Source organism: Equus caballus, chromosome 1, assembly GCF_041296265.1.
Source record: "Equus caballus isolate H_3958 breed thoroughbred chromosome 1, TB-T2T, whole genome shotgun sequence".
NCBI classification, from domain to species: Eukaryota; Metazoa; Chordata; class Mammalia; order Perissodactyla; family Equidae; genus Equus; species Equus caballus.
In genome coordinates this window covers 161,586,213-161,602,963 of record NC_091684.1, presented here as the reverse complement: position 1 = coordinate 161,602,963, position 16,751 = coordinate 161,586,213, and the positions used below count along the sequence as shown (strand labels likewise).

The window sequence follows — 16,751 nt, the reverse complement described above, 5'->3', positions numbered from 1 at the left end:
TAGAACAATAGAAAGTGTGGGCTTCACTTCTTGTTGCCTCATGTTCTCAGTGAAAGTAGAAGTCAGGATATGCTTAGAGTGAGAGGGCTGCTTTCTGGAGATCTGTCCATGTGCCGCATCAAAGCATTTCTTACAAGTGCCAATCCTGACCATTAAGAGCTCTCTCCCTTGCCTCTTCCCTGCAAGCCCCTCCCCCAGTTTATTCGTTATTTTTGCGTTAGAATCTAGCTTGCCAGCTATTGTTCCTCATTCAGCAAAAAAGTAGGGAAAGAGGAGAGGAGGAGGGATTCGGCTTCGAGTGTTTGGGAAAGTCATGAAGGGCAATGGCAGAGAGTATCTACTGAAGACAAGTGAGAGAATGAATGAGCATTCAATGGTTGGGGGCCCAACTGCAGAGCAGGAATTTGTAGTGCTCAAAACCCCATGTGTTGCCCCTTTCTCCAGATGTGCATATACATGGGAATGAAGAGATGTGGGATTGATCAAAATCATTGCTGTAGAACCTTCCATGGTGATGAAAATGTTCTCTGTCTGTGCTGTCCAATATAGTAGCCGCTAGGCACTGTGGCTATTGAGTACTTAAATGTGGCTACGGCAGTTGAAGAACTGAACCTTTGGTTTTAGATAGCCACGTGTGGGTAGTGGCTACCATGTTGGACAGCACAGATCTAGAGTTAGGGGTTGGTAGAGTTCATATGGAGAGGATCTCAGTGGGAATTGAACAACTTTCCCATTAGCACCTTCAACGCAATTCCCAGTATAGACTTGTTACGCTGTGAGTGGACTAGTAAACAGGAGAAAATGGAGGGGCAATAATTTCCTGTGTTAATCTTAAGTTAAAAAAATTACTGTCCAAATTTATTTTTAAGGCGAGAACGTCAATATTCTGTATGTAGTAGTGAAGATTCTCCTGGCTCCTGTGAAATCCTGTATTTCTCTATGGGTAGTCCTGATCAGCTCATGGTGCACAAAGGGAAATGTATTGGTGAGTAAACTAGCTAAATTCATTTAAATTATTCTAATAACAAAAGTTAACATGAAAGAATGCGGTGGAATAGATGCTGTGTCATCTAGACCAGTGCAGTCCAAAGAAGACTGCAGTCATGTTTCACTTAATGACAGGCGTACATCCTGAGAAATGCATCGTTAGGTGATTTGTCATTGTGTGGACCTCATAGAGTGTGCTTACACAAACCTAGATTGTATAGCCTCCTACACACCTAGGCTATACAGTACTAATCTTATGAGACCACTGTTGTACATGCGGTCCATCATTGACTGAAATGTCATTGTATGGAGCATGACTGTAGAAAGCCAATAGTCAGTCATTCTAGCTCCCATTCCTAGTGATGAGAACGAGAAGTGAGTTAGGTTTTCCCTTCTGTAAGATGGAAATAAACACCTAGGCTCTTGGAAATATTGTTAGCAGAAAGATAATTTAAAGTTTCTCATCATTATACTTAGTTACACTTATTGAAACCAAAATGGTTGAAAAATTATGAATCAGTAGAATTTTGCATCGTGTGCATCTACTACTGGTAAAATATGTCACAAAATGAGTTCTAACGCCTGTGATCTTTAATGATCAAGTCCCATTTTCTTAAGTTGATATCCATCTGCTTAATATTTTCCTGCTTGGCATGTTGTGCCTGACTGGGAAAACCACTTTATTTTCTATATGTCTTATTTAACAGTTTTGTCTACTGATGGCTATTTGGAGTGAAGCTGGTTCAGCAATTCGGGATTCAAATTGTTTATGTTAAAATCAAGTTTTCAATATTAACCCCTTTTGCCTTAAACGTACCTCATCTTCTATCAGCCATAAAGATATAGCCACTAACTGGTGTAGGGATCACTTACATATACTAAATTCGATAATTAATTTTCAATCCCGTGAATATTCTTACCAGAGCTAACAGGCGGCCAAATTATCTAAAGCAAGTTTGCTTTCTTTCGGTGCCTTTTTTTCTTCCTCTTTAAGGAGGTACACGTAAGCAGGGGAATTGCCAGGGAGCAGGCAGCAGGTGGAAGGAGAAGAAACCAAACCTCTGGCTAGTCTGTGAACTGGACACTTAGCCTTGCCTGGACTGTACAGGATTCTCCACGTGCACAGGGCCTGCCCTGTTCGACAAAGCAACCATTCGGGCAGGGTCGTGACCTTGGTGGAGACGATTGGCTTTGGTCCTGAGACTGTCTTTGACTCAGAGGCATTTTAGACTCATGAATTTGCAGCCTAAAACTCACTATTTTCAATAATCTGGGGAAATCAGGAGGGCAAATTAATCCAGCTGCTTATTACCTTAAGTCGGCCTCCTGTTCTCCTCGGTGCTCCTTAGATAGATTCACCTTACTACCCTCATTAGGAGACACGTTTGCAATCTGAAAATTTTTCATAAAACCACTAAGTAAATTATTTATTTTGTTTTCTCACAACAGGTCTAGTTTTTAAAATATGTCCTAATTTTCTATGAAATGCTTTTATGAAAAACCAACTAATTAGCATTTATTTTTCAGTTTAAAGCTGTTAAAACTAGAGAGAATTGAGAACCTCCTTACGGATATGGACAAAGTACTATAGGGACTGTCTGTATAAATGATCATTGACAGCACATAATAGAGGATCAGTCAGAGTTCTTTTGGTAACAACCTCATTTGCAGTCTGCTCTTTTGTCCCTTTTATTATCCCCATCACTCACAAGAGATAGGAAGAGGATGGCAATACTAAAATTATGATACAAAAAAACCAACCAGCAATTAAACCCACCTAGTTCCAACTGAAGAGAGAAATATTGTAAGACATTGCACTGTATAAAGCTCAAATTAAATTAGGCTTTATGTAAAGAACAGCACACTCCATCCCATAAACATTTAATATCTTGTGTCTCCATTGTGTACTGTGTGGATCCCACATTCCATGGGCTGCTTTCTGTGGTAGACAGATTTTCAGACATCAGGGTTTTTTTCCTCTTAGGCTAAGGACGTCAGGAATTATGACTATAACAGATCACTTTAATTAAAATTTCTTAAATTGTCAGCGTTTCTATGAAGTAAAAACTGCTTCGCAGATAAAAAGTCTAGGTGAGCTAGTTTAGCCACATTTCTCCAAAGTATTTTTGCTAAGAACACTTTGTTTTATCTGTATAGGTAATTTTTCATTTTTTTAAATGGAAAAGGTAATTATCATTGTGTCTTGAAAAAAGTTTTTTCATTATGAAGACAATGTAACATCATGGAAAACTATTACTTATATACTCAGAGAAAAAGAATACTGTATAGCAGTGGTTCTGAAATGAGGGCAATTTTGTCCCCTAGGGAACATTTGATGATGTCTGGAGCCATTTTTGATGGTTAAGCCTAGGGGGTGCTACTGGCATCCAATGGGGAGAGGCTAGGGATGCTGCTAAATATCTTACAGTGCACAAGTCGGCCCCCACAAGGATTATCCAGTCCAAAATGCCGGTAGTGTCAAGGGTGAGAAACCCTGTGATATATGCTGTGATTTGGTAAATTAGAAATAAAAGGGAGGGGGAACTAGAAGGGAAATAAAACAAAATGGTGATATTGTGGGTGATATTTTTTCCATTTCCAGTTTTTTGGTAATTTTCTATTATAATCTTTAATCAATATATAGTTTTTTATAGGAAAATTTTTGGTATTACAGAAGTTTAGCTCTCCCAGGTACAAGTGGAAACCATATGCCTGTCATTAAGTGTGTTTCCCTTTCTAACTTCCAATTTAGACCGTCATTTCTGGTTCCTTCCCCTGAAACCATTGGCCAGTTTGTACTTACTGAGCATATTCAAATTTTGTATTTAGAAAATCATTGATATATTCAAATTCCCAAATTACTAAAACCTGTTTTTACTGTGCACACTAATTACTTTGATGGAGTAATCTTGATGGAGCGTCCCTATTCCCAGATTCTGTCTATCACATTAATTGGTGTTTAGCTCTGTGAGAGTATACTATTGCACCAGTAGGCACAGTCATGAGAGGTGAACTGGTTATGAAAGTAACATTGTGAATAGTGGCTAGTAGAAGAATACATTGGTCTGATATAAGATCTCATTGTTGATTCTTGGCCCTTTATAGAAAGTAATATTTTAGGGCTCAAAGTATATTGTTAAATGTTAAAAATTGGTCACAAAAGAACATGTATTACATGAAGTCATATTTTTCGTAGGTGGTACATGGTACCCACTGTTGAACAAACAAATATATATCTCCTCTTTTTTTACCCCCACAGAAAAAGGTACCAATGAGATTTAATTATAGTATTTCTTTTTAATGTGCAGGCAGTGAAGAGCAGCTTGGAAAATTAGTTTACAATGCTTTGGAAACAAGCACTGGCAGCTTTGTCTTGTTGTATGAGTGGGTCCTTCAGTGGCAGAAAAAAATGGGTCCATTCCTTACCAGTCAAGAAAAAGAGAAGATTGATAAGTGCAGAAAGCAGGTAGGCATCCAAGATGGCTCACTAAGCAAAAGGCCTGATCTCAATGAAGCTTTAGGAGATGACAGAACAAAACAGCTCTGCGTCTGATGGGCTCTCAAAGATGATCCGGGAGGGCGTGAGAGCCCTGTAACCAGAGGGGCAGGTGGGGGACCAGCATCTTCTTCACCAGTTTTCTCAGCCCCTTGCCGCCTCTTTCAGAACTTTCACAACGTGGTCAAAACTTTTCTGCTTTCCTAACCTTTCTCTGCCTTTATTATGGCATTAATAGCCATGTCTGCAACTGAGAATAAATAAGACGTCATAATTGTGCTTTTTTGCAATCATTTGAAATATTGCTTCTTAACTGAATTTTAGGGACTGGGGAACATTAAAGTTAATTTATAATCCTGAGTTTAAGGAGAACATTTAATGTTGCATATCACAGTGTTCCGTAATAAAGAAGTTACAAAACAGTAGGTAAAGCATTATGTTAAAGTGTGAGTGAATCTATGATAGAAAAACTGGAAGAAAATACATGAAATCATAACAGTTGTCTTTGGGTGGTGACCATATGGATAATTTGTGGGGGATTTTTCTTTTGTATTAGTACTTATTAAAATTTTGACAGTGAATCTTTATAGTCAGAAAAGGTTATTTTAAAATTAATGTTTCTTTCTTTTTCTGGTGGCCATACTGCAAAAGAAACTGCCTTTAAAGCTTTTCACTAATTTTATAGTATTTGTACTCTAGATTGTGAGATCAAAGAGGTTGAGAATTAAACAAATTTTTCCCATCTTTATGAACGACTAGATTCATGAGATGGTTTAGGGGAATTTTCATTTCAGGGAATATTCCTTCTTTCCTTTGAAAGTGTATTTTGTATTCAATACTTCACTTTTGAGGTGAAATACCAGTTAATGCTGATCAACCCAATATTATCTCACTGGTGTTTTTCCTTATCAGATTCAAGGGGCCGAAACAGAATTCAACTCACTGGTGAAACTGAGCCATCCAAATGTAGTGCGCTACTTTGCAATGAATCTCAAAGAGCAAGACGACTCTATCGTGGTGGACATTTTAGTGGAGCACATTAATGGGGTCTCCCTCGCTGCACACCTGAGCCACTCAGGCCCCATCCCCGTGCATCAGCTTCGCAGGTACACCGCTCAGCTCTTGTCGGGCCTCGATTATTTGCACAGCAACTCCGTGGTGCACAAGGTTCTGAGTGCATCGAATGTCTTGGTGGACGCGGAGGGCACTGTCAAGATTACGGACTACAGCATCTCTAAGCGCCTAGCAGACATTTGCAAGGAGGATGTGTTCGAGCAAACCCGGGTTCGTTTTAGTGACAGTGCCCTACCTTACAAAACGGGAAAAAAAGGGGATGTTTGGCGTCTTGGCCTTCTGCTGCTCTCCCTCAGCCAGGGACAAGAATGCGGAGAGTACCCTGTGACCATCCCTAGTGACTTACCAGCTGACTTTCAAGACTTTCTGAAGAAGTAAGTATCATTGAGATTCTCTTGAATTGCACTTTCCTGCAGTACTTTTGATTGTGCTTGAATGCTAAACGTCTAAGTGATGTGGATAAGCTGAAAAGTGAAAAACAGGATTAGAGTTAATCTTTTGTTCTCCCAGTTCTTTCCCGGCCACGTATGTTCTGTTTTCTTGCTTGTGTTTATCATTCCCTTAACTCCCACATTCTCTTAAATTCACTTGGGCTGAGTGATAGATCTTCAGACTACGTTTTGGGGACTGCCTGGTGTACTCTAGGAAGTCAATAGGGATGCTACGGGGAGAAGTGCTCCAGGTATTCCAAACGGAATGCCTCTCCCTCCACCTTTGCTGCTGGTTCTTAAAGGGTCAAAGACAGCCTCCTATTTAGAAAACAGCCTTAGGAGGGTGATTCTGCCCCTGGTTCTTCTTAACCGTCCTTCTTCGTTAGCAACATCTCACTCAGCCAACTCATAGAATGCAAATGACTTCCTTGCTCTAGCTGGAGGATTTTTGATACCTTTAAATTACCGATACTTTTAAATTACCTATACTTTTAAATTACCGGTGCATATCTAATTACAGAGCCAGCTTATGTCCACTTTGAAAGAATCCTCACTAAGAGGTTTTCCTCGGGCCTTAAAATGTTTGTCCAGGTCCTTCAATTCAGTGTTTTCTAGTTGAGCCTTGCCTCTGTTCTCAGTCCAGGCTAAACCTGGGTTCTCTCAGTTTCTCTGTTAAATTGGAAATAAGATACCTTCAGTCTGAGTTTGTCTCGATACTCACCTGGTCCAGCCTTCCTGCAGAAGTTGACCTGGACTGGTTTCTTCCCTTTCCAATACTCTGTCCTGTTTCTCACCTTCTGTCTTTTTCCCAATGATTTGCTTTTATTCTCTTCATTCATTCCCTACGTTTCTTTTATCCCTTAGATTTCTTCTCCTATTCTCAACTATCTCAGCTGCCACTTGACTTGATCCATACTGTTATTTCCTGTCACTTGTTGTCTTACCCATTATAAAAGTGAAAGTAGCTGCACTTATATTTAAATAAGATAGTTTCTATGTACCGTAAAATAGAAGTAGACGGGACATACACGTTGATGAAAATAATCCATAGCCAATCTTTACATCAAAATTGGGCTGAGTTTATCATGAGCTAGATCTGAGGACTAGCCCAGGGCCTGCCTTCCCCAAGGAAGGAAGGGCACCAAAGAAGTGGGGCGTACAGAGTGGTTATATACCACCTGGGAACAAAGAGCATACCTCACGTACGATAGGAATGGCCCTTTTACAACAGTCACGAGATTGCCAGCACAGCACAGCTGTTCATACAGCAGGTAGCGGGTCTGCTGTCTCGAGGGGAGTGGTCACTGGGTGGGCAGAGCAATCAGTTCCTAGCCTGGGGAGAGGTGCTTATCCTTAAGGAAATGCCAATGTGGGGGAAGTTGCACCTTTATCTTAAGGGCATTTGTTCTTGTCTTTGGGACATAGCAAATGCTTAAATCAGTATACAATGTATGCTCAATAGCCACGTCAGGCCCTTTTGGAAAACAAGGTCAGGCCAAATTAGTTTTACATCAAATGACTTCCTCATGTATTCCAATATATCCTATTGCTTGCCATCTGTTTATCATATAGTTGCAGAATGGGGCCAACTGTGGTTCTTTATGCTGTGTTCTCTCCTTAAAGTGTATGAACATCTTAAGATTTCTAAAGAAATCTTTTATGATTTCTCTTAAATGCAGTAGAACTTTAAAAATATTTATTTAAATGCACCCTTACGATGAGGTTGGCTAAAATGACTTCAGAGGAAATATGGGGAGAGAACCACTGATGGAAAGGCTTATTTCATTCTTCAAAATGTCACCTGTAGCTTTCTGCCCCTCCTCAGTGGTCAAGAATAATTTAGTAAAGGTTAGCAATAGCATTATGTATTTTTAAAGACAACACTGGGAAGTTTAAGTAGAATATGTCTTTCACATTTAATAGCAAATCAATGGACTCAGTAGCTAAAACTTTCCCAGCTCTCTCCTTAGAGAACAGCTCTAGGCCCTGTCGATTTTGAACTTGAGATCAGCGTTATTTCTTACTCTATTTACCTGGTTGTCCTTTACATTGTTTGTGTATTCCTCTCTCTTCCTAGAGTGGTTTGATGGACTGTGTTGGTTCAAAAGGAGCTGCACAGTATTGTTTCCTACCTTTGCTGTCCAGCCCCAGTTGACGAAAGAGAAAAAATCATTCACTGACAACAAAAGCATAGCATCATTTCATTTGTAGTTATATTTTTACTTATTGGTGAACATCCTTTGGAGAAAGGTTTTGTTGCGAATCATTCTCTGTGGTGGGAAGGAGCCAGGCTCTGGAGCCAGACTGCTGGGTTCAGATCCCCCCTTTCCCCCTTACTGGCTGAGTGAGTCCAACTCCCCACCCTGGGTTTCCTCCTCTGAAAAATGGTCACAGCACTGCCGACCTCATGAGGTGGCTCTGAGGGTTCCCTGAGCTCAGCCCTGTGGAGTGCTTCCTGCCATGCTGAGTCTCTGTTCATTGTCATCACAGTCCTCAGTGGTGGGGACTGTGGACCTGATGTGTAACTTTCTAGGCATTTCATCCCTTTTGGTTCAAAACTGGACCTAACATTTGCCTGCTACTTATGGCTATTATGATGCCAAAATTATTGGCTCAGAGAATTTCATCTTTTTAACTGAGATCTTGGTGGCTATAAATTTTCTTTAAGATTTCATTCTAGGTAGGCTTTACAATTTTCTTCATCCAGATTTATTGCGAGTCAAGCATATTACTGTCATGGTTGAGTTAGAGTTGATAATGTACTTCAGAAACCCAACGAGGCATGTATAGGCATGTTCTTTGCAACAGTTTTTGTACCAGTGAAAAATTGGAAATAATCTAAATGTCCAAAGTAGGAGAATGTGTAAGTAAATTCTGGTAAATTCGAAAAGATCTTTAAGTACTGGCTTAGAAAGATCTCTCAGACACATGGTGTGATACTGTGATTTATAATAAGAAATATTTCTTTGGTCGTCATCCCCATTTCTGGCACAGAGCTCCTAAAACCCTTAATTTCCTAAGTGATGAGAGTGGCAAAGATCTCTCTTGTATGTTAATGAGGTGACTTTTGGATCTCACCTAAGGATGGGGGCTGTTTGCCAGGAGGACCAGCCATGTGATTAGAGGTTAGGAACTTTCAGTCCCACCCCCTGACCTCTGGGGTGGGGGGAGGGGCTGGAGGTTGGACCAGTCGCCAGTGGCTAATGATGTAATCAGCCATGCTTATGTACTGAAGCCTCCATAAAAACCCAAAAGGATGGGGTTCAGAGAGCTTCTGGGTTGCCTCTTGCCTTGGTGAACACGTGGAGGTGCTGGGAGAGCGGCACACTTGGAGAGGGGTGGAAGCTGCACACCCCTTCCCACATACCTTGCCCTGTGCATCCCCATCTGGCTGTTCCTGAGTTATATCCTTTTATAATAAACTGTCAATCTAGTGAGTAAAATGTTTCTCTGAGTTGTGAGCTGCTTTAACAAATTAATCGAACCTGTGGAGGAGGTCGTTGGAACCTCTGATCTGTAGCCAGTCAGTCAGAAGCACAGGTGGGCTTGCACTTGGCATCTGAAGTGGAGGAGGTAGTCATGTAAGACTAAACTCTTAACCTGTGAGAACTGATGCCCTCTCCAGGTAGATAGTGTCAGGGTTGAGTTGAATGGGAGGACACCCAGCAGGAGTCAGAGAATTGCTTGTTGGTGTGGAGAAACGTCCCCTCCCCATGGTGGAACTGGGTGCAGAACCTTTGACATGGTCAGATGAAAAGAGCAGGTTGAAGAAGACTATCTGCAGTTGATGTCATTTAAAAAAAATATATCCATAGAACAAAACTCTCTCTTTTGTTTAAATAGTTATCAAAGACAGTATCAATAATGTTTTAATATTTGCAAAGAGAAAGGTATTCATGTTTTACTGATGTAATTAAGAATTAATTTTAAATTCAGGAGAAATACAGTATCTTATCCAAATGCTTTTATTGTGATCTTTTCTAGCCCTTTCAGGTATGAAATGAGGACTGCTTTACTTTTTTAGTGTTGTGACATAAAAAAGTAGAATGTTACCCTTTATGACAGTTGCTCTCACCATTTTATAGGTATAAATTGTTTATAGTCAGGGTCATGTGCTACCCAGCGGTGCTGCTTGGGTCATGGTTATGAAAGCCAAACAGCTTAAATTAGAACAGTGATTCTCACACTTTATCGTGGTGAAACCACCTGGAGAGATTGTTAACGGTCAGAGTACTGCCCAACCTCCAGAGGTGCTGATGTACTAGGACTGGGGTGGAGTAGAATTTATAGTTCTAACAAATCCCAGGTGACACTGATGCTGCTGGTTGGGGACCCCACATTGAGAACCACTAGGTTAAAGGGATGGCTTGTTTTCATTCTAAAAATGGTTTATTAGAATGTAAACAGGAAGTTAATAGGCTCAAGGAATGAGAATTGAAAGAAAGTATGTGAGGGGCCAGCCCTGTGGCCGAGTGGTTAAAGTTCTGTGTGCTCTGCTTCAGCAGCCCGGATTTGCGGGTTTAGATCCCAAGTGTGGACCTACTCCGCTCATCAGCCATGCTGTGGAGGCGTCCCACATCCAAAATAGAGGAAGACCGGCACAGATGTTAGCTTAGGGCTGATCCTCCTCAAGCAAAGAAAGAGGAAGATTGGCAATGGATTTTAGCTCAGGGCATATCTTTCTTACCATAAGAAAAAAAAAGGTATGTGATAAAAAAGTGGGACTTTTTAAAAGTCATTCTTAATTGTTGCCAACTTGTGTCATACTATCATGAACAGGCTTCATCTAAAATTTATCGTATTGGGGCCCAGCCACGCATCAGCTGTCTGATTTGCCTTTCCTTTGGAAACCTTTATTTATGACTGGTCCCAGAAAGGCTTAGTCTAAACTAAGTTTAATGGCAAGTCATTAAACTATTAGTGGGAGTGAAAATTCATAACCTACCTGTGCTATCTTAGGCTTTTAAAAAATTGTTCTGTGAGGGTAAGTCTTCCTGCCTCTAGTGACTGGACCTTTTTTCCATTCCCCACTTATGCCCAGCCTGGTGCTCAGCATGTAAACCCTGCAGAAATGTTTATTAATTTAAATTCACTTATGATTGTATTTTGGTCCAGAAGTAACAGGAATTCTCTAAGGTGTATCTTTTAAAAGTAAACCCATAGTTAAAAGCCTTGGATTGCCTGGTTTAGCGTTTATTTTGTGTGCTGCTGAGATTCTTTCTTCCCCCTCACTGAGGTGTGTTTGCTTGGATGACAAGGAAAGATGGAGTCCTCAGCAGTTGTTGAAACACAGCTTTATAAATCCTCAGCCAAAAATGCCTTTACTGGAACAAAGTCCTGAAGGTGAGTCTGTTACCACTCTCTTTTGATAGTCTATTTGACATAAATTATTTTCAAAGCATACATAAACCTAAAACTGGAAGGGACTGCATGGGTCATTTATTTTATCTATTTTATGCCAAGCTATACGTAAACCCATTCATTTAATGTGTACTGTGTGCATGGAACTGTTTTGCCACCCTAGTTTTTCCCGTCTCCACTGATGGTGTCCGTTGGTGTCACCTCTTCTAGTGTTTAGTAACGCTCCTTGCCATGTCACCCTTACTGCCACGTCACTGGGCTTCCCTGCTGCTCCTCAGGTCTCAGATTAAAGAACTTCAGTCGAGACTGGGATGAATCAGGAGCCTGGGTTTGGGTTCTTGCTCTGTCCTACAGTCACTTCCTTACTCTTGTTACTTCCACCTATAAACTTGGGATAATTGTGTATGTCTGCCTACTTTAAGAAGGACAAGGTGAGGAAGAGTGTTAACAGTAAGAGGTCCTCTTTCAAACTACGGGTTGGGGCCCCTTCCTCCAGCGCCCGCGTCGTTGTTTGCTATTGCAGCCCTTTGTGTATTTCTAATGCCGCATTTGCCTCTTGCCTTTTGCTTTATCACAGATTCTGGAGGACAAGACTATGTTGAGACTGTAATTCCTAGCAACCAGCCACCCAGTGCTGCATTCTTCAGTGAGACACAGAGACAGTTTTCCCGCTATTTCATTGAGTTTGAAGAATTAAAGCTTCTTGGCAAAGGAGCTTTTGGAGCTGTCATCAAGGTGTGGTACAGAGTTGTCCCCAGTCCCTTTGAGAGCTCCTTCTCTGTTCCATTTCTGCAGAATTATGGACCTGACCTCTATTCTGAGAGCGGGGAGGGAAGTGAATGCGACCATTTAAAACTATGATCACCTTCACCTTTGTAGAGTTAGAGGCTTTCTTTAGAGTGACACTGGACACATTAAGAATGCATCATTCCTGTCCCCTTGCTTGATGCCGCGCATTAACGTGAAAACCACAGGATTGTAACAGCACTTCAAGTGGCGTCAAGACCTCTACATGAAGAACATTTTTGCGTACTTTGATTGAGAAAGAAAATTGTTCTTTTTCTCCCATTTGCTTTCTGAGTTGCTGTAGATAAGAGGGCTGCAAGGTTAGAACTGAGATGGAATTCACGCTGAGAAATGGCCCCAGATGGTCTTGATGGCTTTGATTTTCCAGCTCTTACTGGGGTGGAAAATTAGTGATGCGTTATTCAGGTGTGCTGTTAGGTCTTCCTTTCTTCATTCCAGTCTATTTGGGTGACTTTTATTATTATCTGCCCCTTGAGAGATTTTAACTGTTTTTATATACTTTAAGTCCTTTGTTTGACTTTAGGAGACCTAGATTAATATTATATTATTAAACCCATATAACATATATGTTGTCGTACACATGGGAAAGTGGCCCACCATTAATAGGGCATACATCTGTTTAGGATTCTGAGAATATCTTCAGGAAGCATTACTAGTATTACTGTGGAAGGCCTTTTACATCAAAAGAAGAATTGAATTTGTTTTTCTTCAGTAATCGGGGACAGAAAGACAATCTTAAGCAAGTTTTCCAAAAGGAAATTATAGTATCATGGGAAATTTTCACCTTTCTCCTTGAGAGTATAGACATTACATTTAGGTGATTAATTAGATCTGTGGGCAGACAGATATCTTGGTCAGGTAATCATAGTTATCTTCAAGAGGAGTGGATGATTGAAGTCTATATTATCCCTTTTATTCACATTGTAATTTTAATCAAGTCCTTTAAACTCTTTATATTTTTTTTTTTTAAGATTTTATTTTTTTTTCCTTTTTCTCCCCAAAGCCCCCAGGTACATAGTTGCATATTCTTAATTGTGGGTCCCTCTAGTTGTGGCACGTGGGACGCCGCCCCAGCGTGGTTTGATGAGCAGTGCCATGTCCGCGCCCAGGATTCGAACTGACGAAACACTGGGCCCCCTGCAGCGGAGCGCGCGAACTTAACCACTCGGCCACGGGGCCAGCCCCTAAACTCTTTATATTTTAAATTCTTGATGCAAAACATTATCGAACTTCATTTCCTTATAAGTACTTAAAAATGATCAGTAAGCTCATATAACAAAAACATTTATATTAATTTAAGTCTCCAGGCTTTTCCTCCAGTTTCTCCCTGTGAGAACCACACAGCCCTCATGCCCCATCTCTATTTCTGGACTAGGGTAGGGCATTCTGCTCACTGTCTGGCATTTTGTTAGCCGTTGGACCCATTACTGTTAATGAATGTCTCCATTTTAATAAGTGAATTCCTAGGCGTTTCCAGTGTAGCCAGCTCCACATCCCAGTCAGTGACTCATAGCGTACACGCTGTGACCTGAGACAGGAGGCTGAGAGACAATGCCAGGACTTCCCACGGTCCTCCGCTCTAGTAAGGTAGCAGTAAAAGAACACAGGGCTGTCGTTTTTTTTGGAGCACATTCCATATTTCAGGTTGTGTGCCAGGTGGCTCACAAACTTTGTCTTTCAATCTGATGATATTCTTATGAGATAGGTATTACCTCTGTTTTCCACATAATGGAACTGAGGCTCAGAGAATTTTCCTGAGGTTACATACATCCACCAAGAGATGAAACCTGCATTTAGACCCACACATGTTTTACTTGAAAGCATGTTTCTTGCCACTGTTTCCACACACCCACAAAAGGAAATCTGAAACTTAATTTTACAGTACTCCATTCTCATTCTAGAAGTAATTTTTTAGTACACTAATTGAAACCTGTGAGCCAAACAAGAGAATGATGCTCTATTTTGCCTTTTGTAATCAACTTGTTTCTTCCTCTGCCTGTGGCCAAGTTCTTGCTTTTCATCACCTCAGTTCACCTGCACAGTTGGGACTGGAATGTTCCAGTGAACGAAATGTTATAAAAGTTACTTCAGTCAACCCAGTTGCATAGTGAAACTGCCAGGATGTGGGATATGGAGACTTGCCTTTGAAACTCTTTATGTGTGTTTTTATTTTATTGCATTCTTAGCTGTGTTGTTCTAGTTTTGGCATATCTTCAGTCTTAGCAACAAAATCAATGGGTGGCAATTGTGTTAAATACCAGCTGCTCTGTTTGCTGAGCGCCTTTCTCTGTGGGGCCTCGATACAGGTGTTTCACTCACCTAAGTTCCTGTAGTCCTTACAGTCACCTTTGAGATAAAGGAAGTGGTATAAACGCCACTTTATAGATAAGAAAATTGAGTTTCAAGGAAATGAAGTCACTTGCCCAAGTTCACACACAGCTTTGTCTTTGTAAGAATTAGAATTTGCACTCAGCTCTGTTAAAATTTTTGCTGTTTAGTTTGTGTTTAGTGACTTGAGGGGTAAAAAAAAAAATCAGAGAGAAACTAGAGTCTTCTGAAACCTTACACTGACTCGAGAAAATAATTGTTTTTAAAACAAGGTTAAAAAAAACAAGATTATTTAAAAATTTAGATAGATGTGATATTGGATAAGCAGGGATGTAATTGTCAATAAAATTAGTGATTAAAATGGAGATTGTTTTCTCCAGGGCCGCTTATCAAGCTAAATACATCCAGTTCGGGGTGAGAGGTTTTCCAAGTTTTTGGCCGTCAAGACTTTCTTCAGCTTAAGAGTTTCAGAGGTGTGGTTCTCGGCTGTAGCTGGTGGTTCTCACTCAGAACTCCCGCCTCTCCTTGGGAAGGGACGGGGTGAGGCGCTCAGAGGCCGGTGTGTGCGAGCTTCTGAGTGGCTGACCGTCGGTCCCTTCCCCTTCCCACGCGGCAGGTGCAGAACAAGCTGGACGGCTGCTGCTACGCCGTGAAGCGCATCCCCATCAACCCCGCCAGCAAGCACTTCCGCAGGATCAAGGGCGAGGTGACGCTGCTGTCGCGCCTGCACCATGAGAATATCGTGCGCTACTACAACGCCTGGATCGAGAGGCACGAGCGGCCGGCGGGCCCGGGGACGCCGCCCCCGGACGCGGGGCCCCAGGCCCGGGACGGGCGAGCCTTGCCGCAGCCACCCGCGGGCGACAACGACACAAACGGCCCCGGCAGCGTGGAGGCCGCCGCGCCGCCGCCCATCCTCAGCAGCTCGGTGGAGTGGAGCACGTCGGGCGAGCGCTCGGCCAGCGCCCGCTTCCCCGCCGCCGGCCAGGGCTCCAGCAGCGACGAGGACGACGACGAGGACGAGCACGACGGCGTCTTCTCGCAGTCCTTCCTGTAAGAGCACACGCGTGCGGCCGCGCCGGGCTGCCCAACCTTACCCCCACCGAGCCACGCCGGGGCAAAGAGCGTTCCTTTAGAGATCCAGTCCTGTTCATCGCGTTAAAGAATATATGTATATATATATGAAACCCATTTTAGAGAATAGCCAAATTCAATCAAAACGTTTTTGCCCACTATGTTCCAAAGATTTCCAGAATCCAAGCTCTGGAAAAAGGAAAGATAGAAATTTCTTCTAATACCTCATCTTAATACATTAAATAGAGTGTTTTAAAGAGCATTCTTTTAGAAGAGGGCTTCTAACTCTGTGAACATTTAAGAACTAATTGGAGTCTGGATATAGGGCCAACTGCAGTTGTAAAAAGGGTTACCAGACCAATGGTTAGGATCCCAAACTAAAGTTTTTGCATCTTAGAATCCACCCATGTCATTTACTTTCATAATTTGGATTCATTGTATCCAGTTGGATATGGTTTATCGTACCTCTTAGCTATTGAATTATAACAGGGAATTTGGTTTCTTTAGTATTTCTCTGTTTCTCTTTTTAAGACCTGCTTCAGATTCTGACAGTGATATCATCTTTGACAATGAAGATGAGAACAGTAAAAGTCAGAATCAGGTAAATATATAAGTAGAAACTACACCATGGGGTGGGTATGTAAGAAAACTAATGTTTGATGTTATAAACCTCAGGTAAAATAGTAAAGCCTTAATCTGATAGGTAAATATAGAAACCGTCGATTTTAAAACATGATTATTTAAAATATATGCTACTCATATCTTTACTTATAGGCCTGAATTTATCCACATAATAAAACATGCCTGCTTTTAGAAGAGAGGAGTAAATTGACACACTGGGGGTTTTGTTGTTGTTGTTGTTAATTAAAACCATTTCCTAGAGGATTTTGGGAAACTGTGGGGTTGGGGATGAAGATTGAATGCAAATTAATTGAGTAACTATACAGCCTAATTGTAGAGTTTTGTAGGTCTCTCTCAATTAATCTTGATTACTTATTCTCATACGCTGTCCTCTAGAACAGTGTCTTAACACTGTGAGTCATGATCCTGTAATGGATTATGAAATCAGTTTCGGGGGTCACAACCAGCTTTATTTTGTTTTTAATGCTGTAGAGAGGAGTAGAGAATACCAAAATGCATCACACTAGTAAAGGTAAACTCTGGACCTTGTTTCTCATGAGTGTGTGTACTGG

At 41.3% G+C, this 16,751-nt stretch overlaps 1 protein-coding gene across 5 annotated transcripts in view; it reads left to right on the top strand.

The window, feature by feature from the left end:
• EIF2AK4 (eukaryotic translation initiation factor 2 alpha kinase 4) overlaps positions 1-16,751 on the top strand; it is a 96,782-nt gene that overhangs the window by 33,782 nt on the left and 46,249 nt on the right. For all 5 annotated transcript variants that reach the window (XR_011440280.1, XR_011440279.1, XM_023620170.2 and 2 more), the window contains 7 exons: positions 870-985; positions 4,296-4,453; positions 5,396-5,931; positions 11,225-11,331; positions 11,927-12,084; positions 15,101-15,537; positions 16,090-16,159. Coding sequence is in view for 3 of the 5 variants with exons in the window: in XM_023620170.2 (XP_023475938.1) it covers positions 870-985; positions 4,296-4,453; positions 5,396-5,931; positions 11,225-11,331; positions 11,927-12,084; positions 15,101-15,537; positions 16,090-16,159 (1,582 nt within the window). In the remaining 2 variants the exon portion in view is untranslated. The remainder of the gene's footprint in view (positions 1-869; positions 986-4,295; positions 4,454-5,395; positions 5,932-11,224; positions 11,332-11,926; positions 12,085-15,100; positions 15,538-16,089; positions 16,160-16,751) is intronic.